The following is a 27,654-nucleotide window of genomic DNA, read 5'->3' on the forward strand; positions in this document are numbered from 1 at the left end:
GTCACTGTTCAGTTTGAGGGAGGCGCCTTTGTAGTCTGTCATCGTTTTGAGCCCCTGCCACATAGCTCTAGAGTCAGCTTGTTCAAACTGGAGTTCAATTTTATCCCTGTAGCGTCGTTTGGCCTCTGACACTGTCCTCCTTACGTTGTATCGCGCCACCTTGTGGTCATTCATGTTGCCTGCCTCTAGGCCGTCGTTGTATGCTTTGGTGCGCTCTCTCAGAGCTTCACGGACGGATTTGTCTACCCAGGGTTTTTGATTTGGGTAAACTTTCATTTTGGTAGTGGGGATTGTTTCTTTCACCCTAGTACAAACATAGTCCAGCACTGTCTCCGTGTAGACATTAATGTTATCTGTGTCGCGGAACACATTCCAGTCTGTGTGGTGAAACACTGACCGGATCGTCTCCTCTGACGTCACATCCCATTTCTGCACCTCTCGCGAGACTACGGGAGTACTTTTAATTCTCTGTCTGTACTTTGGTGAAAGAAAGATTGACGCGTGATCTGACTTACCAAAGCCACTATCAGAATGAGCCTTGTAGCCACCTTTAAATTGCGTGTAACAGTGATCTAGGATGTTACCGCCTCTGGTGTTGCAAGTCACATGCTGATAGAAGTCAGGCAATACCTTTCTCAGATTGGCGCTATTGAAATCTCCCAGAACTAAAATGGCGGCGTTAACATTCGCCACTTGGATTCTATTTACCTCGTCGTGTAGTCTGGAGAGCGCAACCTTGTTGCTGGCTTGCGGTGGAATATACACTCCGACCAGGACGATCGCCGTTAACTCCCTCGGGAGGAAGAAAGGACGACACTTGATGGTTATATATTCCAGTTCTGGGGAGCAGTGGTTGGATAATTCCTTCACGTTAGTTGGATCACTCCAATTTTTGTTAAACATGAAGGCAATACCTCCTCCACGTTGTTTACCGGACTCTGCTGATGTCCGATCCTTGCGATGGATAAAGAAGTGATCAGCCGGTTGAATTGCGTGGTCTGGGACGTCCGGCGTCAACCACGTCTCGGTGAAGCAGAGGACGTTGCAGTCCCTAACGTCTCTTTGATATTGAATCCTTGCTCGGATGTCATCCAGTTTATTGTCAATTGATTGTACATTGGCTAGCAATATACTGGGCAGTGGTGTACGGTGGCGTCTGGATCTCAGCCTGTTACGGATCCCAGCCCTCTTCCCTCGCCGTCTGGTTCCTCTGTTCCTGGGGTCTAGGAACAAAGGATCTGGTCCTGATCTCCGGAGAATTTCTTCAGGCCATTGATGCGGTTCGGAAAGCTGATCCAGTGAGTAATCCAGTTGGTAAGTTTCCCGTAATCCAATGTCTATGAGTGACTGACGGTCATATACATTAAATGCACCAACAGTTGGTACGAACAAAACTCTAAAAACTATAAATATTAACAAAAGTAAACACAGTCTCGACGGAGCGAACAGAGAGGCAGCCGGTCGGAGCAGCGCCATCATAATACAGGTGACATAATTATAGTACAGTGGAGAAGAATAAAAAGGCAGTACAATATAATTAACTCTGGACATGCGCATATATATATATATATCGTATATGCATAAGTAGTACAATAAATATAGTTACAATATATATAATCTAATATATATAATCTAAAAATGCTAAATGCTAACAATGCTAAATATATGCTCTGATGAAGTAAGTATACAGTATACACAAAGTGCAGTATGCTAATCTAATCTAATATATATAATCTAAAAATGTTAAAAATGCTAAATATATGCTCTGATGAAGTAAGTATACAGTATACACTAGGGGTGTAAAGGTACACGTATCCGTACCGAACCGATCCGTTTCAGTGTGTACCGTACCGTACCGAACGGCTGTGTAGTGTACCGAACGAATACAACGGTATGTTAACTACTAACGACCGCCCACCGGGGGCTGTTTTTTTCACAATCTAATATAATTATAATTTTTTTTTTTTAAATGTTACAAGTCGATTATTAATTTCAATATAGAATATTAGTCGACAGCCCTACAAGTACAATTAGTTACTGCACACTACATCACCCCTGAGTGGAACATGGAAAGCCAAACTTTCCCCCACTGTACCGAAAATCCGTACCGAACCGTGACTTCAAAACCGAGGTACGTACCGAACCATGGTTTTTGTGTACCGTTACACCCCTAGTATACACATAAGCATACTTCATATAGCAGACTACAGAGAGTGGCCCGTTCAGCCGAACGCACAATTGGAGGGGGGCTTCCCACTCTCCAAGACATTTACAACAAGCGCTGCATGGGTAAGGCTAAGAGAATAATCAAAGACCCCAGCCACCCAAACAACTGCCTCTTTGAACTGCTGCGGTCAGGCAAGCGATACCGGAGTCTCATGGCAAGCACAGAGAGACTCAGAAGGAGCTTCTATCCCCAGACCATCAGGATGCTCAATGAACAATAACGGACCATCAAATACACCCACAACACACGCATCCACACGCACACACTCACTTTAAATAAACAACACACTGTAGCACCCACTTTACCCACTTTAGACACTAACACACTTTATATTTATTGGCATCAATCTCATGCACCTCATTGCATCTCACCACCACAAGGTGGCACCACAAGCTAAGCTATACCTCACCATTTCTCTGTACTGTATCTGCATTGTATAGACTGTACATATACTGTATATATGTATATTGAACATTTTTGTTTTGTTTACACTTGTTTACGTACTTTTATACTTATATTATACTATTTTATCTTGTTATTTTATCTAGCACACTCAGGAGCAAAACAGAAAGAAGCATTTCATGCAAAAGTATTCTGTATTTCTGTATGACAACTAATAAAAAACTTGAACTATATATTGTCTGTGGGTGGGTGAGGGTGGGGGTTGGTGTGTGTGTCTCACCCAGGTTATTTGGACATAGTGTTCTCCTGTATGCAGTATGCACTACTGGGAGATTGTAGATCGGTAGCCAATACCAATAATGTAGGATTGCAGATATTTTTTGCCAATATTCAATACCTTTAAATTATTTTTATTTCTATGGCAAAATATCACCCAAATGTGAAGGATACAATAATTGTATTCATCAATTTATTTACTTTTACATTATTGAACAATTCAATTAATACATAATTGCCACACTTTACCCCTTTCCTTGTAAGCTAGCATGGCCTGTTTGATATCTACAGATTCCTTGTCATCTATATCCTTGACATTTAGCCTGGCAAATATTGTTTATCTTTGGAGTAATGCTTAACCTCTTTGCTGGTAAACTAGCATGACATGGTTGGTATCAGTGGATCTAGCATTGAAATTGAGCCCACTAGAGCCCATGAAAGACTGTAATGTATAAAAAACATTCAAACAGGGTGCTCCAGTAGCACACCATGTACCGCGCTGCGTCACGGACTCGCCGTCATTTGACGAATGTCTTCCCCTGCTCTCTCTCCCGTTCCACCCTACATCTGTCGGTCATACTTGACCAGAAAAGCGATAAACGCTAAAAAATGTAGTAAAAAAAAAAAAAAAAAAAAAACATTCAAACAAAGTATAATATCTGCCTGATATATTTGCACCAAAAAGGCCTCATGTGTGGAGGCTGGGTGGGTTGGGGTTATTTAATACTTTCAGAAACATGTTTTTACATCATTGTACTGTAAACACATCTTTAATATTTGTTGTTTTGAGGAGAGCTACCTGATAACATGTTGTGGTTCCACCCCCTACCCCCTAGGGGTGTAACGGTACACGTTACCTTCGGTTCAGTACGCGCTGTGTACCGAACAAATGCAACGGTACGTTAACCACTAACAGAGCGCACGTGCAGAACCTTTTTTTGGCGTGCAGAATTTAATTAAAAACTCCAAATTCACCCCTTCCCAAAATATATGTTTGTAACACAGCAGGGTCATTACTGAAAAAGTTCATAATTTTCTTGTTTGCCAAATAACACACACACACACCCCCACACCAACTTTCTTCCACGCGACTTTCACTCACAGCTGATCAAAAAAATTTAAGCAAAATGTACTTTTACTGATCTCCTCTCCAGTCGAGCTGCTGCGGTGTTTAAATCCAAAATATTGATAAATCCTCTGCCATTGTTGTGTAACATGTCATCTCTTCTCTAGAGTCTTCTTGCTCTGCTTCACGTGCAGTTAAATCTACTCTAGAAGTGAAACATAAAAAGTACATACACTGTGGGGGCGGTAGGCAATTAATTTACTCAGTGGATGCCTGAACACAGAATGACACCGGTATCACAGACTACCGCGGCAAGCCTAGGTGGAACTAAGTATAACTTAATAGAAAATAATTATATTTAATAATTCTAATTATTATAAATATATAATAATTATTATAAATATATAATAATTATTATAAATATGTTTTTCCTGTTGTACTGAACTCTACCCCCACCCCCTAACCCCCACTCTACCCTCCATAACCCCACCCCATAACCCCATCTGCTGCCACCTCCTGGTTTAGTGGCCATAATAAACAAACTTCAGACCGCTCAAAATAAATTGAGGGTAGTCCTTAAGTTACCTCCACGCACTCACCTAGGGCCAGCCTTCTTTCGGCAACTAAACTGGCTTCCGGTCAATAAAAGGGTAATTCATATCAAATTAGGTCTTACACGCAAGATAGTTCAAAATAAGGGTCCTAATATTTGTCCAATTACTTCAATCGCTAGCGTGACAATCGTACATATTCTACTAGAAGGAGCAGTACAGATTTTATACTTCCTAAATTCAACACGGTAATGGACACGAATACTTTTTAATATTCTGCGTTGGAGTGGAACAAGCTTCCAGTGGCCCTGAAAAGCATAGAAGAGGGGGGAAGCTTTAGAAGTGCCACAAAGAAATGGCTAGCCAGTAGGGGTGTAACGGTACACAGAAGCCACGGTTCGGTACGTACCTCGGTATTGGGGTTTACGGTTCGGTACGAGTTCGGTACAAGTGAAACAAAATATTTATAATTATTATTCTATATTTATGATAATTATTATAATTAAATAGAATAATTGTCTATAGGCTTGCCGTGGTAGTCAGTGATACTGGTGTAATTTTGTGTTCAGGCATCCAGAGTAAATTAATTGCCTACTGCCCCTTTGTTTGTTTGTTTGTTTGTTAAGTTTCAGTTTCACTTGTAGAGAGGATTTAACTTCACGAGACTGAAGACTATAGAGAACAGATGATGGCAGAGGATTACTTGGATTTAAACACAGTTTAATGTTGGTGTGTGTGTTGGCGACGCGCGCGTGTGTGTGTCTTTCCATTGGTTTTCCTTTGGTTAACATTATTGGGCGAACAAGAAAACGAAAGAAAGTTGTAATGCCCCTACAGTTGTTCCAATGTAAATGTGCACGGAACCCGCGAGTCCCTGCATGTGCGACTCGTGTGTTTGCGCTGTGAGGCGTATTCTTGGTATGGCTGCACGTACACCCCTACTAGCCAGTGTAATGTAGAGTAGCCACGTCTAGGAAGGAGAGGGTAGGTATCTGTCTAAATGTAGAGTAGCCACGTCTAGGAAGGAGAGGGTAGGTATCTGTCTAAATGTAGAGTAGCCACGTCTAGGAAGGAGAGGGTAGGTATCTGTCTAAATGTAGAGTAGCCACGTCTAGGAAGGAGAGGGTAGGTATCTGTCTAAATGTAGAGTAGCCACGTCTAGGAAGGAGAGGGTAGGTATCTGTCTAAATGTAGAGTAGCCACGTCTAGGAAGGAGAGGGTAGGTATCTGTCTAAATGTATTAAACTACTATCATAGTTTCTTGTTGGTATGTGTAGGAGTTTAATACAGGTTCATGTTTTATGTTGATGTATGTCCATGTCCAAAATCAGGGACCATGAAGGAAATAACTGCTTGCATGTTCTCCCCCTCTACCTCCTCACCTGACCCCCCCCCCCTCTACCTCCTCACCTGACCCCCCCCCCCCCCTCTACCTCCTCACCTGACCCCCCCCCCCTCTACCTCCTCACCTGACCCCCCCCCCCCCTCTACCTCCTCACCTGACCCCCCCCCCCCCCTCTACCTCCTCACCTGATCCCCCCTCTACCTCCTCACCTGACCCCCCCCCCTCTACCTCCTCACCTGACCCCCCCCCTCTACCTCCTCACCTGACCCCCCCCCTCTACCTCCTCACCTGACCCCCCCCCCTCTACCTCCTCACCTGACCCCCCCCCCCCCTCTACCTCCTCACCTGACCCCCCCCTCTACCTCCTCACCTGACCCCCCCCCCCTCTACCTCCTCACCTGACCCCCCCTCTACCTCCTCACCTGACCCCCCCCCCCCTCTACCTCCTCACCTGACCCCCCCTCTACCTCCTCACCTGACCCCCCCCTCTACCTCCTCACCTGACCCCCCCCCCTCTACCTCCTCACCTGACCCCCCCCCCCTCTACCTCCTCACCTGACCCCCCCTCTACCTCCTCACCTGACCCCCCCTCTACCTCCTCACCTGACCCCCCCCCCCCCTCTACCTCCTCACCTGACCCCCCTCTACCTCCTCACCTGACCCCCCCTCTACCTCCTCACCTGACCCCCCCCCTACCTCCTCACCTGACCCCCCCCCCTCTACCTCCTCACCTGACCCCCCCTCTACCTCCTCACCTGACCCCCCCTCTACCTCCTCACCTGACCCCCCCTCTACCTCCTCACCTGACCCCCCCCCCTCTACCTCCTCACCTGACCCCCCCTCTACCTCCTCACCTGACCCCCCCTCTACCTCCTCACCTGACCCCCCCCCCCCCTCTACCTCCTCACCTGACCCCCCCTCTACCTCCTCACCTGACCCCCCCCCCCCCTCTACCTCCTCACCTGACCCCCCCCCCCCCCCCTATACCTCCTCACCTGACCCCCCCTCTACCTCCTCACCTGACCCCCCCCCCTCTACCTCCTCACCTGACCCCCCCTCTACCTCCTCACCTGACCCCCCCCCCCCTCTACCTCCTCACCTGACCCCCCCTCTACCTCCTCACCTGACCCCCCCCCCCCCCTCTACCTCCTCACCTGACCCCCCCTATACCTCCTCACCTGACCCCCCTCTACCTCCTCACCTGACCCCCCCCCTCTACCTCCTCACCTGACCCCCCCCCCTCTACCTCCTCACCTGACCCCCCCCCCCCCCTCTACCTCCTCACCTGACCCCCCCCCCCCCCTCTACCTCCTCACCTGACCCCCCCCCCCCCTCTACCTCCTCACCTGACCCCCCCTCTACCTCCTCACCTGACCCCCCCCCCCCTCTACCTCCTCACCTGACCCCCCCCCCCTCTACCTCCTCGCCTGACCCCCCCCCCCCCTCTACCTCCTCCCCTGACCCCCCCCCCCCCCCCCCCCCCCCCCCTCTGGTACCCAGTGACGTTTCCAATCAGCACAGCAATGAGCTGCTGGCGAGTTCCCTGGAGACTCTGGAGAGCTGCTCCCTGAACCCCATCCTGGACCACAAGTCAGTAATATATCTGTCTGTCTGTCTGTCTGTCTGTACGTCTGTACGTCTGTACGTCTGTACGTCTGTACGTCTGTACGTCTGTCTGTCTGTCTGTCTGTCTGTCTGTACGTCTGTCTGTCTGTCTGTCTGTCTGTCTGTCTGTCTGTCTGTACGTCTGTCTGTCTGTCTGTCTGTACGTCTGTCTGTCTGTCTGTCTGTCTGTCTGTACGTCTGTCTGTCTGTCTGTCTGTCTGTCTGTCTGTACGTCTGTCTGTCTGTACGTCTGTCTGCATGTCTGTCTGTCTGCATGTCTGTCTGTCTGTCTGTCTGTCTGTCTGTCTGTCTGTACGTCTGTCTGTCTGTCTGTCTGTCTGTCTGTCTGTCTGTCTGTCTGTCTGTCTGTACGTCTGTCTGCATGTCTGTCTGTCTGCATGTCTGTCTGTCTGTCTGTCTGTCTGTCTGTCTGTCTGTCTGTCTGTCTGTACGTCTGTCTGTCTGTCTGTCTGTACGTCTGTCTGCATGTCTGTCTGTCTGCATGTCTGTCTGTCTGCATGTCTGTCAGCCTGTCTGTCTGTCAGCCAGCCGCTCCCAGTTCCACCATTAAACAAACACTCCCCTCCCGAAAAGACATGTACGTGAGGCATTACAGCTGAAGTTGGTCCCCAGACGCATGTCTTGCTGCCCGCTGCTCCTAAGTGGTTAGGATTGACTTGCTTGTGTGTCGTATTTTCAAAAGCCTAGAGAAAGGTTGTCTTAACTTCATCATCATCAACTGGTACTCAACATTGCAAAAACAAAAGCAATGGTGTTCGGATCCAGGCACATATTAAGCAGCGATCCACAATTAAGCCTGACTCTGGCTGGTCAGCCAGTGGTACAGGTAAAATAGGCTAAGGCGGCGGTTACACCTTTCGTTTCATTTTCGTTTCATTGTCATATGCGTTTCGCCGCGACGTCGCAGCCTCGAGTCACACTTTAGTTTTTGTCACCTGAGCACACTGATGTAGTACACTGCCAAAGCAGTAGGTGGCAGTAGGTGGCGAACATGAAGGCAATTTCAACCAATCATAACTTGAATGTGCCAATACACTTCCTGGAAGCTCCAGCAAAGAAAATGTCAACAAGGCAGGCGCCTATGGGCGCCACCATCTTGCCTATTTACTCAATGCAGCAATTCTTTTTCAGCAAAGCCTAATAAAAGTGCAATAAACAAAACAGATACATTCACTGTGTGTTCTGCCTGTCATTTGTTGATGAAACAAAACTAACATCAACACAAGTGACCACCAAGAGCGTATAGTTTAGTCTAAAAAAAGATCGGTAGCATTGTTAGCTGCATGCTAACATCAATGGAGTATGCCATTATAACAGTATAGCATTGTGGCTAGAAGCTAACGTTAGCTCACGCTAGTTAGCCAGCACCAAACTGATGATATCGGGAGCTATCAGTAGTTAGATAACATTAGAGACAACGCTGTGTGTATTAAACAAAGGTGAATAGATGACTGGGCCATTTTGTTTAATGCTTGTTAAGTTGAAAGAGGAGCTCTGAGCTAACAGGGTCTGAATCCTGATAGCTAATGTTAGCCAGCTGCTCATGCAATCGGTAATGCTAGCAGAATGAATGGATGTAAACTTTATTTAACATATTGCATAATGGGTACAATACAATACGGCTCAATACAAACAATTGTTAAGGGAATGCAGACTGTTGTAGCTTGGACTGGGGTCCTTATAACAATAACTTGACAACACATGGTAGCTGCAGCTATTTGGGACACAGGGACACGGAGCTGGGAGCTATGTCCCAAACACACACACACACCCACACACACAAACTCTGTTGTCACCGGAGGGCACGCGATGGTATCTACTGCGCATGGGCGTTTTCGCAACAACGGCTCCGTGCAGACTACACGGCTGTTGTCGGCGCGTTTTTTAGGGGTTCTCCAAAACGCAAACACAATTTAGCGTTTCAGCCGTATCCGCCAAAAAACGCATTTCTGTGTAATAGGGACATGAAACGTATTCAAAAACATATAAAAACGAGCACAAAAACACTGTCTAACCATGGCCTAAGTTGCTTGGCATGGTTCTTGATTCTGGTTTAAAGTGGACAAAGCAAATTGACAGTATCATAACAAAAATAGGAAGGAGCATAGCTGTGACAAGAAAATGCACAAAGTATTTAACACCAACCACTTTGAAAGAAGTCATCCAGGCTCTGGTTTTGTCACATCTTGAGTACTGTCCCGTAATATGGTCATCAGCAGCAAAAACACATATACAGAAACTACAAATGGCTCAAAATAAGGCTGCCAGGCTAGCTCTCCACTGTTCAAAGCGCACTAACATTGGAGTTATGCACAGACAATTATCATGGCTTCCCGTTGAGAAACGTCTGCAATCCCGTCTCATTACTTTTCTCAGAAATGTTCAAGTTGTCAAAAAACCACAGTATTTTTATGATAATATAGTTTACACAAGAGAAGAACATGACCATATGACCAGACAAGCTACGTCAGGCCATCTAATGGCACCCAAACCCAGAACAAATCTACTAAAATCTTCTGTGACTTACAGAGCTATCATGGAATGGAACTCATTGCCAAGCTACTTAGCTGAAATAGAATCCAAGGCCACTTTCAAGAGGAAGTTAAAGTGCCATCTACTAACGAGCATGCACTGAGCCCTTAGCGGTGAAAACCAATTGACTGTTAGTTGTATTTATGTTGATGGCAGTGAGTGCTGCTCAGGAAGCACTATTTATTTGATTTTAATTATTTTATTTTAATACTTTTTACTAATAAATATCTTGTACAATATCATCCTAACTGATATTGATAATGATGTAATTGATGATGTAATTGATGTTGATAATGATGTAATTGATGATGTAATTGATGTTGATAATTGTAACTGAGGGGTACAATTCCCTGACTGTATAAGTATAATAAGTATGGTATCATTAAACCACTACTGTCTTATGTACATTACTACTGGCCATACAGTACACAGGTATATCATGATGAACACCTCCACAATGACACGGTTCCACACAAATCTGGGTTTAAGAATATTTATTAGCAGCAATGATAGTATATAACAATATTTTTCGTAGGGTCGCGCTTATAAGGCGAAAGAATGTGCGTGAGTAAATCAATAACGTAAGTCCATTATCATATTACGCAGGAGATAATGAATACCACCTGTATCTTAGGAATTATATCTATGGTACACTAGTAAGGCAGCGGGAGATACTGGTAGGGTCCCTCCGGTTGTAGGCCAGCAAGGGGAGAGGGTTTGTCGGTAACGAAAGTCTGGATCAACGGGGACTCAATAAGCTCCTGCTACGGGAGACGGTATATTACTCCCTTGATCGGCAGACGAAAGCAGCAGCTATTCTCCGGTATGCAGCTCCGCATTGAAGAAAGCTAGCCAGCCTCGGGCGTCCTAGAGGCGGGCTCGACGATGCTCCTCACAGTGTAAATCCCACACAATTGTGGGTGTAGAGACGATTCTCCGCTCCATCAGTTACAGGACCAAAGCAAATATAATCCAGCTGGAAAGGGCTCTGTAGTCGTCGGGTGGGTTATCCAGTGTACATAATCCACACGGTCCTCGTCTAGGGCTCCTCGGATGAAGGCGCCAGGTTAAGCTGCCCAGCCTGGATAAGCACACTAGCTGGTGCGAGGAAGCGTTGGTGATGCTAGTCACTGTAGAACGGTAGCCGCACGATACACTATACATAAATAGACTATTACTGAATTAATAGAATAGGTCGAACTCGACGGTACAGCGTTAAACTCTGATACTTCAGCTATCAATTCGCACGCGGTCTCAATGCTCTATTTTGGGGCCAAACGGGCCCTACTTCACCGCACGTTGTATCGTGGGTGAAGCTTCACTTGGGTAACTCTAACTACTTCTGTATTCACCTGCGCCATATTTATACGTTAGGCGAACAAACTAGTACCAGCCTTATTCCTGTCTCGTATTCTGGCGCAGAGCCGTTCATGTCCAGACATGTCTTTGGCGGTGACTTTGAACCAGACCTTGGGGGTATGGCAGTGGCGCCTAGGGGGCCGCTGTCCAATAGGAGAACGAAATATTATGGTCTGTACTAGGTTAAAGGGATATTCCGTGTATATGTACAAAGAATACACAAGGGATATCAGACGATATACAAATATTATGCAATATATATCAAGTAGTAAATATATATATTCGGTTTAATCTGATCCTTCGTAACAATAATGATGTAATGTATTGAATATTGTTGTATCGTTGTGTGTGCCGGACCCCAGGCAGAATAGCTTTTGTCAAGTGCAAAAGCTAATGGGGATCCTAAATAAACATAAACATAAACATCATAAGTTATAAATGTCAAATTGATATAAATATTCTACAAGTTTGCTATGGATTTCGAGACCTATTTCTGAAGTGCTGTGGCTATCCGATCAACACTGCAAGGCAGGCTTTGCGCCTCCTGGTGGCACATAACAGAACAGCAATCAACCTCAAAATCAACCCCGTCGGCACTGTGGTAGAATGGTAGCCGGTCCTAATGGCTGCAACTGTACCTGCGTGTGTTCAGGGATCTCGGGTTCAAAACACTGTTACTTTACCGTTAGTCGGAAAATCAGTTTGAGTCGCACTAGGGCTGGGCGATATGGCCAAAAATGTTATCACGATAACGTTCTTCATATCACTCGATATCGATAATTATCTCGATATACATGAAATAATTATTTCTGTCAAGTGTAAAGGCTATTTTTGCTGCTGAATGAAAGCTGAAGAAACCAGAAGGTTAGTTTTATTTAAATTAAATAAATTGTGGTTCAGAATATTCTTTATTGTCAGAACATGACAAACTAGGCCTACTTGCCAAACCACAAATCTGAGTTAGAACATGAACACGAACTGTATAACAATATATTTTTTTTTTTTTTTTGTTTGTTTGTTAATATTTTGGCGTTTTATCGCTTTATTGCTACTGGGCAGTCCAGTAGAGAGAGACAGAGGAGGAATGGGAGACAGAGTGGGGGGAAGACATTCGGCAAATAACGACGGGTTCGGGAGTCGAACCCGGGTCGGCCGTGTCGCGGCTGAGCGCGCTATGTGGTTCGCCACTGGGGCGCCCCAATAAAACTTTTATAACTGCCATTAACAATGGAAAAAAAAATTAATAAAAAATTTATTGACCACGTTTCATATTTATATAGAGGAAAAATAAATCGCGATAATTATCGTTATTGATTTATCGCCCAGCCCCAAGTCGGACACAAATTTCTAAGCCCTATAGTCGAGATTTTAGCTCCAGCTCTGTCACTCAATGACTTTTCCTAAAAGTACCCGTTTTATCTTGCACAGTTTCTGAAATTTCAAAATGACTTCAGGAAAATGTAATTAGAACGTTATTCCACATTATGGGCCGTTGGAACAGACTAAAGTCACAGCACTTTGCGAGCGTCTAGCACAGGGGTGGCATGTGGCTCTTTGCCCGGATGTGTGGCTCTTCCATCCAAAAAAAAAAATATATATATATATATAATTATAATAAACATTTAAAAACATTTCATTGTGTTAAACCTCATATTTTTATATTAAGAGGTATTTATATAGTTTACACTGTTTGTTGTGAAGGGCCAGATTAAACCGAATATATATATTTATTTATATATATATATTTAATTGTATTTGTATATTCTCTAATATTCCCTGATATTCCTTGTATATTCCTTGTACAATATGCATTGAATATCCATTCTAGCCTACTGAACATCCCATAATAGTCTCCATTCTACTATTGGTCGAGACCTTGGTGCCAGGCTGCCATACCCCTCAGACCCAGTTCAAACGTACCGCTCCACATGTACGAACAAGTCCTAGTTCCGCGTAGGAATCTGGCTACCGCACCACTAATGGGACTATTTGTTCATAGTGCGTATATATACTGCGCTACTAAAGTAGGACTTTCTTTTCAGTCCAGTTTCTTACCCTCCAATAGAGTCACAGACGTAAAGCCTCCCCGCGACGCCACGTGTGGGAGTAAGGCCAAGTTCGCCTACCATCGGTATTGAGACATCGTGTATATTAATATTTGAATAGTCATATTTGGCACTATATCGTCGAGTTGGACGTAGTCTATTAAGCTAATAATAGTCTGTTAATATATAGTGCTTCGTGCGGTGAGAATACTACCGTAGTCAGTACCCCATCGTTTCGGGCAGAGAACTGGCTGCTTATCCAGGGTGGTTGACCCCACGTGAAGCTGCACCCGAGGAGCCCCAGAGCCGACGAGCGAGTGGACCTGTATACCGGATTATTCTACCGACGACAGCCCGCCTTCCCAGGCACGGATTATGCTTTGTATACTTTGATTATTCCATGGATAAAGACCCCCGACACTGCCGTGTGTTGGAACCCCCCCCCCTGGAGAGGACGCAAGGTGAGGAGACGCTCTGCAAGACGAGGTCGCTTCACGTCTCTCCCCCGTGGACCGGAGAGAGCCGGCCCACAAAGAGTCCACCTGCTTTCATCTGTGGTCCAAGGATCGCCGGCGCATTGAACGGCACTACAGTGGGTTCACCTGGGATACCCTTGGCCGGATGAGGCAGCCGGATTCTACCCCCCCCCCCCTCCTACTCCTGTCGGCTTACAAGCGACCGGATTAACCCTCCCTAGTGTATCCAGTATATAATCATTAAAGTATCATTGCTGTTATTCCTTAAACTATTCCAGGTCGTATATGTACCACCTGCGCCTTCAGAGATTGGACATTCTCTATTGATATACCGACGAATACTCTTGCCATAAAAGTGCATACTAATTCCATTCATAAATGTGATTGATTTGATTAAGTGCTTGCTCTACACACCATCGCTGTGTAGAAATAAAGACCTATTTCTAATTCGTACATTTGTGTTGGATCCGTTTCATCTACGTGACAGTGTTCATCATAATATATTTATGCCGTGTACTGGGTGGCCGAATATTAAGTACAAAGGTAGTGGTAGTAAGTATCATATCTAGTAATACAGTCAGGGAATTGTACCCCTCAGTTACAATTGGTCCTTCGAGCCGGATGGTAATTAGTGTAATATTAATATAGTGTTATTAATATTGAAATGGCCTATGATGAACACTCCACGAAACGATCCTCCTAACCAACGCCCGCAGCGCGAACGACGGCTCCCTCAGTACTTAGAGGCTTACGCTGTCAGTCAACAACCTAGTCTTCTACTAACAGTAAACGCGGTAAAACTAGAAAGTAAAAGTATGTCTAACCCCAACGCCCAGACTACCCCGACCATAGAGGCCCCTACGGGCTCTAATGTAACTGACCAAGTTCACGGTGGGGACCAGTGGGAACCAGACATGACTTCACACCCCGCCAGTACTGAAGAAGTAGTCCCCGATGAGTCCCGGGAGGAATACAACGCTACCGAGAGAGAACTCGGCACGGAAGAAGACGGGGAGAGCACCGTGGAGATAGAGCTCCAAGGCTCCGCAAGGAGTACCCCGAGGGAAGGCTCCCCTATACAACCGCCTTCTCCCAGCGAGGCAGAGAGGACCCTACAGCAGGCCTTCCTCATCAGCCTGAACGCCGCTGCTGAACGCGACCGACTGCAGATCCAGCAGCGGAGCGAAGAAGAGCATATACGTCTAGAACTAAGACGCATTCAGAGAGAAGAGAATGTGGCCCGAGACCGAGCAGACAGCCAGCGAGCAGCTGCTGGTGCTCTACGGGACGCAGAGCGCGACAGACAGCAAGCGCAACTAATAGAACAGCTGATCAGACGGACAACACCCTCTCCCTCCGCCAGAGGCTCCAGGAACTCGTCTAGACACACCTCCAGGGCGGCATCCCCTAGCCGAGTAAACAACCCTGAACTTGACCAACAGACGAGGTCTATACCCCCCACAGACCACCTCCCCCCACCGGTCCAAGCGAGACCTAGCAACCGGGAAGGAGCAGCATATCCTGTGGAGAGGCTAAACCAGAGACTACAAGCACTGGATGACCTAACTGAAGACGAAGAGGAAGAGGAGGAGAACCACGCCCGACGACAGCACAGTACTCTACCGGACCAGGAGGTCCGGTACAGCCCAGGCTATACTCCCGCGGAGCTGCGCTACAGACCCCCGACTCTATACACGGGTGAGCACGACGCACGACCCGCACCGAGGAACAGCACCTGGACAAGCGGGCCATGGTACACTGCCGGTACCAGCCCATACCAAGGAGCGGGAGGAGACTCGCCTAGGAGGCCTCTCCCCCAACGCTCGCCGATGTATCCACAGTCAGCGTCATACATTGGCACGCCTATGGTACCCGACTTCACCCAAGAGAACCGGGCCCAGTATACAGAACTCCGCATGTGTCTGGAGACCATGTTGGTGGATGTATTGGATGAACGCCACAAATACGCCATCCTACTGAAGCACTTAAAGGTACCCCGCGCACATAATATAGCGCTCGCCTACGCGACTTCCACCACCCCATACACAGCAGCGCTGGTAGCATTGGACCAGAGGTATGGGCGCATATGGGATTACGTGATCCAGGAGATCCGACACATCGACCGCTTACCCCCAGCAATAGACAATCGAGCACTGGACGACCTGTCCATCAGAGTGCAGTCCCTGGTAGGGATGTTGGGAGCGCAGAGAGAGAAAGGGAGGCATGAACTTTACGCCAACTCAAATGGGGAAAGGATCTTGGAGAAGCTGCCGCCCGCTCGACAGGAGCGTTTTAGGCGACAGAGGGACCACCGAGACCCGAATGGCCCCGAACCGAACCTCCTCGATCTAGCAGACTTCCTGGCGAGAGAAGTCAGCAGCCTACGGCTAGATACATTCGGACGGAGCACCCCTGGCTCCAGAGAAGGAACCAGACGACTAAATGATGGAAGAAGATCGGTGACTGTGATGCACCAATCGGAGTCAGTACCGAGCAGCAGGAGCCACAGTACCCCCTCCAGAACGGAGAAGTGGAAGATAGTGTGCCCCTACTGTGAGAAAGAACACTGGCTAGCGCAATGTGACTCCTTCCCCAAGCTGAACGCGGAGGAAGCAAGTCAATGGATAAAGTCCAACAAGCGCTGTTTTCGCTGTGCGCGCTCACACATGGCAGCCGAATGCCGCTTAAAGAAAAGGTGCACCAAGTGCGATGGAGCCCATCTGGACATACTTCACGACAGTAACAGACGGCGCCCTTCACCCGCACCATCCAGCAGCAAAGCGAGCGTCATGTACATCGATCCCGCCAGCAGCAGTGGAGCCCGAGTACTCCTAAAAGTAGTGAGTGTGACACTAAGCTACCAGAATAAAGTCCTGGACACTTACGCCGTCCTCGACGACGGGTCAGAGAAGACCCTGCTGCTCGCCTCCGCTGCGGCCCAGCTAGGGCTGCGGGGAAGCGAAACCCAAATGACAATTCGGACAATAAGACGAGATTTGAAGACGATAAAGGGCGAGAATGTCTCATTCTCTATCGCAGCAAGCGGCCAGCCTGAGCGACGGTACCAGATTACAGGCGCTTTCACCAGCCAAGAAATAGGACTGTCGCGGTACACATACCCCGTCGCCAAGCTGATGGAGAAATATGCACATCTGCGCAAGTTACCGATCCCGCTCATAGACAATGCTATGCCGACCCTGTTGATAGGCTCCGACCATGCAGACCTCATTGTCCCGATAGACCGGGTTCATACCGGACCCCGAGGCTGTCCTGCAGCAGTCGAGACCCGTTTGGGATGGACTCTCCAAGGCCCGCTCGCCAAATCTCTCAACCGAAGTACAGCCACTAGATGTCTCCACTCCCGAGTCACAGAGGGAGAAACCGCACTCCTGCAACACGTAGAGCGGCTATGGACCTTGGAACAAATGCCCTTTAAGAACGGAAAGAAAGACATTCGCTCTAAAGATGACATTTACGCCATTCACCTCCTCGAGACAGGGACCAAGAGAGTCCCGGTCAACGGCGTGTTGAGATACGCCACGCCACTCCTGCGGCGAGAAGGAATGCCTACTTTCCACGCCAAGACAGACGCCACAGAACGGTACCTGCTGAACACGGAGCGGCGCTTAGCCAAGAACCCCGCCCAAGAGAGTGTATACCGCGCTGAGATTGAGAAGCTCATCACAGCGGGACACGTCACAAAGATGGACATTAAAGAGGCTGACCAGACCACTGAATCGTGGTACGTGCCTCACCACAAGGTCCATCACAATGGTAAAGACCGCATAGTATTTAACTGCAGCTACCAGATCGGATCCCAAAATCTGAATAAAGAGTTACTGCCCGGTCCCACACTCGGCCCCTCCCTACTCGGCGTTCTACTCCGCTTCCGCCAGGAAAAGGTGGCCATCAGCGGGGACATTAAAGGAATGTTCCTGCAGGTGAGATTAGTAGAGGCGGACAAGCCCCTGTTACGGTTCCTATGGAGAGAGAGGCCAGGAGATGAGCACCCAGCCATCTACCAATGGGAAGTCCTCCCCTTCGGAACGACGTGCAGCCCCTGCTGTGCTACATTTGCACTACAGAAACATGTAGCAGAGGACCCAGCAGCGGACGAAGAGGTCCGACACAGCGTAAAGAACAGCTTCTACGTAGACAACTGTCTACAAAGCCTTTCAACCCAGGAAGAAGCCGAGGCTCTCCTGATTAAACTCCGCGCCTCATTGATCAAAGGCGGCTTTGATCTCAGGCAGTGGGCCAGCAGCGATCCGCAAGTACTGCGCAGCCTCTCCTCCGAGGACAAGGCAGCCAGCAGCGAGACCTGGATGGCTACAATCCCGGGAGAAGCCCAGGAGATGACCCTGGGATTGGTGTGGCGATTCAAAACAGATTCGCTTCACTACAGACACAAGCCCCTGACTACGGAGCAGGGAAGGCCGGCGGCGGCGCCGACCACCAGACGGAGTGTGTACACAACACTCGCCCGACAATATGACCCGCTAGGATGTATTCTACCGTACACCACCAGGGCAAAAATGATTGTACGAGCATTGTGGGACAAGGACCAGGGCTGGGACGACCCCATTCCCGCACACCTTGCATCCACCTGGAGAGAGTGGGAGATGGAGCTCCACTCACTCCCAGGCGTTAATATGCGCCGAAGCTACTTCCCACCCACGGTGAGGCCAGAGACATGTAAAATGGACTTACACGTCTTCAGTGACGCCTCAGAGGTCGCATACGGATCAGTAGCCTACTTGCGGGCCCAAGAGAAGGGGGGAGAGATCTACACAGCATTTGTCCTCGCCCGCTCGAGAATAGCCCCACGCAAGCAACAATCTATCCCACGCTCTGCGCAGCCCTAGCCGGAGCGCACCTAGCCACGCTCATCCAACGTGAGCTCACCATACCGGTGTCTAGAACAATCCTGTGGTCAGATTCCACGACGGTACTCGCCTGGATCAAATCGGACTCATGCAAGTACAAAGTCTTCGTGGGAGTCAGAGTCACAGAGATTCAAGACTTAACCGAAGAGTTAACTGGAGAAACAGAGTGGCGCTACGTTGATACAAAACAGAACCCAGCTGACGTCATCACCCGGGGGATGCCCCTGGATGACCTCACCCGTCGCAATGTCTACAGTGACGGCCCCGCATTCCTAAGACTCCCGGAAGGACAGTGGCCCATGCCTATCCCGAGGGAAGCAAGTCCAGAGGAGGTGGAAAATAAGAAGTCTGTGTTCCGTGGATTGAGCACCGTAGCCTCCACCGACCCTAACATAGACGATTGCACGTCCATAGAGAGTGCACAACAAAGAACATTCCTGCGGTACCACCCGGAGTGCAAGTCCCCCGCTGATATGTCAGCAGCTAACTACGAGGAAGCAGAATTGCTTCTACTGCAGCGAGCCCAGAGAGACTCGTTCCCCGATGAATTGGCCTGTCTACAGGGAGGAAAGCCCGTCCCATCCGACAGCAGATTAATTCATCTGGCCCCCGAGAGCGACGCTCATACCCTCATCAGAGTGGGTGGTCGCCTACGCAGAGCCCCCAATCTACCGGATGACATTAAATACCCGATCGTATTGAACAGCCGACACAAGGTCACAGAGCTGATTATAAAGAAATACGATGAGGATGTACAATCACGCAGGAGCAGAAAGAGTCTTCGCGGAAATCAGACGTCGTTACTGGATCCTACAAGGAAGAGAGGCGGTACGACGCTTCCAGCGAACATGTCTAGACTGCCGCAAGTGGCGCGCGCAGCCCAGCATACCAAGGATGGCTGACCTTCCTCCATGTCGCCTCCGAATCGGTGACAAGCCATTCCACTCAACGGGTATGGACTGCTTTGGCCCGCTGCACATAAAGAAAGGAAGAGGAACCGAGAAGCGGTGGGGTATTGTATTCAAATGCATGACCACCAGAGCGATACACATCGAGCTTCTCCCGACCATGAGCACAGACTCATTCCTTATGGCCTTCCGTAGATTCACATCACGGAAAGGAAGACCGTCTACCCTATTGTCCGATCATGGGACAAACTTCAAAGGCGGCGAAAGAGAGCTGAGAGAGAGCTTCCAAGCTATGGGCCCAGAACTTAAGACCCACCTCGCTCCAGCACAGGTTGATTTCCAATTCAACCCCCCAAACGCACCCCACTTCGGTGGCACTTGGGAACGAGAAGTGCGCTCCATAAAGACAGCCCTGTACGCAGTACTTGGGGCCCAGACTGTGGCGGAAGAAGTCCTAATGACAGTCCTCACGGAGATTGAGGGAGTACTTAACTCGAAGCCCCTCGGATATGTCTCCAGTGATGTGGCGGATATCGACCCAGTTACCCCCAACACACTCCTGATGGGGCGGCTAGATCCTGCATTACCCCAGACAATGTACCGGCCTGAAGAAGCGAACGGCCGACGAATGTGGAGGTACAGCCAAGTATTAGCCGACAAGTTTTGGAGCAGTTTCCTACTGCACTACCTACCGTCTCTACAGACCCGCCAGAAGTGGGTAAAGGAGAGAGACAATTTGACAGAAGGAACAGTCGTCATGATTATTGATCAATCACTGCCCAGAGCTATGTGGCCGGCCGGCCGCGTAAGCAAAGTGATCACCGGTGCCGACGGCAAGGTCCGAGCAGCTGAAGTGCTCGTCCAGGGTCGCACTTACACCCGTCCCGTGGCGAGGCTCATAGAACTGCCCCGACTCCCAGACACAATCGATGATGACCATAACCCTATGACTTTGTGAAGTTGACTGACCCCTACAGCAAACCCTTATGTGTAAATAGACAACGCGATTAATCTGTCTCTGTTTAACTGATTAGGTCTGGGACCAATCAGGGGGTGGCTGTTGTGAAGGGCCAGATTAAACCGAATATATATATTTATTTATATATATATATTTAATTGTATTTGTATATTCTCTAATATTCCCTGATATCCCTTGTATATTCCTTGTACAATATGCATTGAATATCCATTCTAGCCTACTGAACATCCCATAATAGTCTCCATTCTACTATTGGTCGAGACCTTGGTGCCAGGCTGCCATACCCCTCAGACCCAGTTCAAACGTACCGCTCCACATGTACGAACAAGTCCTAGTTCCGCGTAGGAATCTGGCTACCGCACCACTAATGGGACTATTTGTTCATAGTGCGTATATATACTGCGCTACTAAAGTAGGACTTTCTTTTCAGTCCAGTTTCTTACCCTCCAATAGAGTCACAGACGTAAAGCCTCCCCGCGACGCCACGTGTGGGAGTAAGGCCAAGTTCGCCTACCATCGGTATTGAGACATTGTGTATATTAATATTTGAATAGTCATATTTGGCACTATATCGTCGAGTTGGACGTAGTCTATTAAGCTAATAATAGTCTGTTAATATATAGTGCTTCGTGCGGTGAGAATACTACCGTAGTCAGTACCCCATCGTTTCGGGCAGAGAACTGGCTGCTTATCCAGGGTGGTTGACCCCACGTGAAGCTGCACCCGAGGAGCCCCAGAGCCGACGAGCGAGTGGACCTGTATACCGGATTATTCTACCGACGACAGCCCGCCTTCCCAGGCACGGATTATGCTTTGTATACTTTGATTATTCCATGGATAAAGACCCCAGACACTGCCGTGTGTTGGAACCCCCCCCCCTGGAGAGGACGCAAGGTGAGGAGACGCTCTGCAAGACGAGGTCGCTTCACGTCTCTCCCCCGTGGACCGGAGAGAGCCGGCCCACAAAGAGTCCACCTGCTTTCATCTGTGGTCCAAGGATCGCCGGCGCATTGAACGGCACTACAGTGGGTTCACCTGGGATACCCTTGGCCGGATGAGGCAGCCGGATTCTACCCCCCCCCCCCTCCTACTCCTGTCGGCTTACAAGCGACCGGATTAACCCTCCCTAGTGTATCCAGTATATAATCATTAAAGTATCATTGCTGTTATTCCTTAAACTATTCCAGGTCGTATATGTACCACCTGCGCCTTCAGAGATTGGACATTCTCTATTGATATACCGACGAATACTCTTGCCATAAAAGTGCATACTAATTCCATTCATAAATGTGATTGATTTGATTAAGTGCTTGCTCTACACACCATCGCTGTGTAGAAATAAAGACCTATTTCTAATTCGTACATTTGTGTTGGATCCGTTTCATCTACGTGACAGTGTTCATCATAATATATTTATGCCGTGTACTGGGTGGCCGAATATTAAGTACAAAGGTAGTGGTAGTAAGTATCATATCTAGTAATACAGTCAGGGAATTGTACCCCTCAGTTACACTGTTTATTTTTCTCATATTTCTCATATAAGCTGTCGGGTCATCTGACCCGTTCCTGGCGGGAATTAGTGGCATTTTCTCCATGGCTGTGCTAGTGTTAATACTCCCATGTTTCTGTTTGAACGAGCCTTCCTGTTCCATCACCGTGTCCTCCCCCTCCCTCAGTACGGGCTGTGTGCTGGGCCTGGGGCTGGTGCTGGCGGCCCTGTGCAGCAGCGGGCAGCTGGAACACCGGGTCTACGTGGCTCTCACCCTGGACAAGCTCCTGGCCGTCCTGCAGGACAGCAGCGGACAGGGCCGCATGCTGCAGGAGGTACGTATGCACCCGTCCTGCACACCCAGACAGGGCCGCATGCTGCAGGAGGTACGTATGCACCCGTCCTGCACACCCAGACAGGGCCGCATGCTGCAGGAGGTACGTATGCACCCGTCCTGCACACCCAGACAGGGCCGCATGCTGCAGGAGGTACGTATGCAACTGTTGATTATAAACTAGATATATGAGAAATGTTGAATGAAAATTCCACAATGGTGGAACGAACTGCCCACCACAGTTAGGACAGCCGAAACCCGACCAATCTTTCGCCGTCGACTAAAGACGCACTTCTTCAACCATTATCTGAAATGAAAAATAATTTAAGGACTTCCGGTTTGAGATGTTCGGGTAAGCGACCATAGAAAAGAGCTCCCGGTCAAAGAATATCCAAAAAAAGGAAGTAAAACTATCTAAAACAAAATAAAAAGTGACAATTCAAGGATATAAGAGAAAAGGAAGGATGACTACGAGAAAAGACACTGAGAAGGGGAACAGAGAGGAGACGAGAGGGGACACGGTGATCCAGGGAAGGATAAGTACAATACACATTAAACTGGTATACATGGGACACACACAATACAAGTAAAGGTAAACATGAAAAGGACTTACAGATGAATCTTTTCAGATTCGGGTCCTTTCTGCCACTCCTATGTCACTCCGATGTCACTTTAGAACTAGCACTATGTGTTACTTTTCTGCAGTAAACAAAGCGAGGGTACTTAACTTAAGTGCTTAAGTAAATTGTCTGCTGTAAACAAAGCGAGGGTACTTAACTTAAGTGCTTCCCCAGGGAGGGGGTTGGGGGCTACTGCCCTCAGACCCCCAAGATAATTTTTATATGGGCAGTCTGAATTGGGCTACTGTACCATATATTAGTGTTGCAATGCATGATAAATAAACAGTGAAAAAAGCTAAGAAATTGGATGGGGCTGGGACATTTGGGACGAATACAAATGTAAGATGAAAATCTCCCCAGCCTGTGGCAGGCAGTGGAGGTGTGAAATCCAGAACAATAGGAGTCACAAAGTGGAGTGGTGGAGTAGTGGTAGAGTAGCAGTAAATGCTGGACTTCTAAGGGCTTATACTGTATACAATGAGAAGATGGTAAAGTACATACGAGATAATTATACCAAAAGTAATAAAAAAAGGACATGGAGATTCAAGAGATATATTGAGGCGGATATGAAAGAACCACAGGATTACACGTGACACATAATACAAATAGACGGGAACATGAAAGTGACTAATGCAGAGCTTATGACCGGGAGCTCTGAGGTCGCACACAGAACGAGCTGGACATGTATAGTCAGGCATTAAAGCGTTCCGTCTCCAGACGGATTTCCGTCAATTTGATTGGGGAGATCCGTCCATTTGATTTGTAGTCTGACGGAATTGGCTACCTTGGTATAATATGATTTGTAGATGCATACAGATTTAAACAAAATTCAGCCAATCAGAGGCGCCAAATAGAATTTTTTTTTCTATCGCGCCGCCCCAAGCAGTCATCACTCAGCGACTCGAGAGACAGGACGCTGCTCGCTCCGCGGTTGCAGCTGGAGGGCTATTGGAGTGACATTTGCGAGGTCTGAGAGGTCTGTCCGCCACATGGCGGCTAACAAAATAGTAATGTAAAATAATTAAAAACTCCGGTGTGTTTTGGTTTTACGACAGTCTTTTTTGCAGCCAAGTCGCGCATAAACTCTCCTTGTTTACAGACGTCACAGCCACCACGCTGCTTGCACTCCTGCTATACCGATTTAGCTAACGTGAGCTAATAGCGTCGGTTAAATGGAAGGAGTAAGCCGGCCACTAAAAAGAAAAACCACCGCGGTTTTCTCAGACGAAAAGGATGAGCAGCACCACCCAACAAAAGAACGTTAAGTGGAAGTTTGAAGATAGCGGTGTTTCAAGAGACTGGCTAGGCTACTGCGGGCTGTAGAGTGGTGAGTTAACTTGTTCCGTGTGCCGCAAGTATGTCAAAAAAATTACGCAAACAACACATTTGTCATTGTCGTGTTAACAGTTACTTCACAGTACAATTACGTGAGTCCCCTGTTGTGGTTGTGAGTCACCTTTATTAGCTTAACTCCGTAGCAACATCACACAGGTGTATCTGTGTAGTCAGTCTCCTCCCCACCATATGTATCTTTTTCTACCACCCCCTCCTCCTAATGTACAGTCTCCTCCCCATCATAATGTATATAATCTCTGTTAGGATCTATGGCTAACATTGATTACTGTATATTTGCATATATATGTCACAAATGTAACATTACTATATACCTGTAGTATGTCCCTACTATGCCATAAATGGCATGATGTCAATGTTGTGTAATGTCATAAATGTTACTATGAATTGAAAATGGGGGACCCTGATGATGTAAACAAGACGAAAGTCTTTCTCTGGTGTGCATCCCCTTAACAATTGTGTGTATTGTACCCATTCTGCAATCTGTTAAATATTGATTGATTGAACATTTTATTAACAGATTGCAGAATGGGTACAATACAGTACAGCTCAATACACACAATTGTTAAGGGGATGCAGACCAGAGAAATACTTTCATCTTGTTTACATCAGGGTCCCCCATTTTCAATTCATCATAACATACACGACATACAGATAGACAGTACTGCTACAGATACATTTATGACATACCAGATTTACAAATACAGTATTGTTTGTGATACAAAAATAGTCTAAAAAAGAGAGTATATACATTTGACGAAGAAACTGTACATTGGAGGATGTTGGGTAGGTGGGGTGGGGAGACTGTACATTGGAGGTGGTTGGGTGGGGGGAGGGCTAACTGTACATTGGATTATCGACGAAACCTTACTTGGTCCCAAGAAGAGGGTCTCGTGTATTAAATAAGTATCAATTCATTCACTCTGGATCTGGTAAATCCAGTAGCAATACACACAATTGTTAAGGGGATGCAGACCAGAGAAAGATGTTTGTCTTGTTTACATCATCAGGGTCCCCAATTTTCAATTCATAGTGACATTTATGACATACACAACATACATGACATCATGACATTTATGACATAGGGACATACATGACTTACAGGTATATAGTATTGTTACATTTGTCACATATACGATATGCAAATATACAGTACTGTTACCCAGAGATCCTAACAGTAAATATATACATATGATGAGGAGGAGACTGTACATTAGGAGGGGGTGGGTGGGTGGAAAAAAATATATACAAACGGTGGGGAGGAGACTGTCCATTGTTGTTGTGGCATAATTGCGAAATGTGTTTAGTCCCTTGTTTGTATGATAACAAGCCATTTAGTTCATGGTTCTTCAAAGTAATGGGAAAGGGGTGCTAGCTCGCCATCAATCAGAAGCTAGCCACAAGACTTGCATTCAAGCCTCCCTGCCTGGCACAACAACCACAACAGTAGGGTCTATAGTCACAGTCAGGACAGTAGCTCTACAAGTAGGCTCCCTTAAAACGCTAACGCTATTAAAAAAAAATGCAGTGGAGGTTAAAATAAGAATATGACTTGGCCTGAAAAAAAGTTCAGTCAGGAGATTTTTTTTTGCTTTAATCCCTGTGTATAGTGCGCATTTCTTAGCCACTAGGGGGAGCCCTCTCACTAGGAGAGCCACTACTCCCCACCCGCCAGCGGGGGAAAGAGGGAGACTACTGAGTCCCTCACCTACCATGGAAGTTCCAAGTGTTAATGTTGAAGTTAATGTTGATTATGGTTATATGTATGTAAATCAGACAGGGATAGCAGTGGCTACAACCACAAATATTATTTTATCTGACATGGGTAGAACGGGAGAACAGTTGGAAAATAAATATGACACAAGTTAAGGGTATCAAAATGATGTCGCTGAATGTGAATGGTATGAATAATCCGATTAAAAGGAGTAAGGTGATGACGAAACTTAAGAAAGAAGAGGCGCAGGTTATCTTCTTACAAGAAACACATCTAATATCACAAGAACATGAAACGCTGAAGAGATTCGGGTATGATAATCTGTTTTATAGTTATTTTAAACAGAACCTTAGAAGAGGAGTAGCTATACTAATTAAGAACACAGTGAAGTTTGAAATTATCAGGGAAATAAGGGATAAAGAGGCGAGGTATGTAATCAAGGGGAAAATGGAAGGTCAAATGGTAACACTAGTGAATGTGTATGCTCCACCAGAAAGTGAGAAATATTTATTTGAAACAATCTTTTATATCATAGCGATGGAAGGGGAAGGGGTCCTAATCTGTACAGGTGATTTTAATGTAGTACTGAACTATGACATAGACACGACAAGCACAAATAAATGTAGGACACACATTAGCAAATATATGAATATACAAATGGCAGAATTAGGAATCATGGCTATATGGAGAGAAATGCATACACTAGATAGAGAATACACACATTATTCGCATCCACACAAAACATATTCAAGGATAGACTATTTTCTCATGACAACAGGGGACAGATACAGGGTAGAAGACTGCAGGATAGGGGTGACGGACATATCAGACCATAGCGCAATATATCTGACAGTGAATCTTAAAAGTAGGCGGAGAAATACAGTTTGGAGACTGAATGTAGGACTATTAAATAACAAAGGTTTGGTTAATGAAGTAAAAGGAGACATAATTAGATACAGAGAAGAAAATGATAATGGAGAGGTAGACCCAAACATTTTATGCGATGCACTAAAGGTAGTAATACGTGGAAAATTTATAGCAAAGACGGCATTACTCAAGAAGGCCAGAATAGAGACATACCAGAACTTGATAAAGAAACTGAAAGAATTAGAGAAAGAACACCAAAGCTCAAAGAACCAAAAGACACTTGGAGAGGTAAAGGAAGTTAGAGGAAAGATAAACAAAGAACTGCTGACAGAAATAGAGAAGAAAGCTAGATACATGAAACAGACATACTATGAAGGAGGACCGAGAGCGACCAGACTTTTAGCTAGACGAATCAGGACACAACAAAAACTGAACACAATACACACAATAAGGGACACGAACACAAACAAAATACTAAGAGAACCAGCTGAAATAGAGATGACATTTGAAGAATACTATAAGAAACTATACACACAACCGATAGCGGCAGGAGAAGAGGAGATGGAGACATTTCTAGAAATGTTGTATCTACCATCGAT

General features: G+C 46.8%; 1 protein-coding gene across 1 annotated transcript in view; it reads left to right on the forward strand.

The window, feature by feature from the left end:
* The window catches only part of focad (focadhesin), a gene marked incomplete at its 5' end in the record, with an annotated part of 227,009 nt that overhangs the window by 111,176 nt on the left and 88,179 nt on the right, over window positions 1-27,654 (forward strand). Inside the window, 2 exons of the mRNA XM_084312069.1 lie at window positions 7,368-7,457; window positions 22,355-22,502. Coding sequence (XP_084168195.1) covers window positions 7,368-7,457; window positions 22,355-22,502 — 238 coding nt within the window. The remainder of the gene's footprint in view (window positions 1-7,367; window positions 7,458-22,354; window positions 22,503-27,654) is intronic.

This window comes from Notolepis coatsorum, assembly GCF_963971535.1.
Source record: "Notolepis coatsorum genome assembly, chromosome: 4".
Classification (NCBI taxonomy): Eukaryota; Metazoa; Chordata; class Actinopteri; order Aulopiformes; family Paralepididae; genus Notolepis; species Notolepis coatsorum.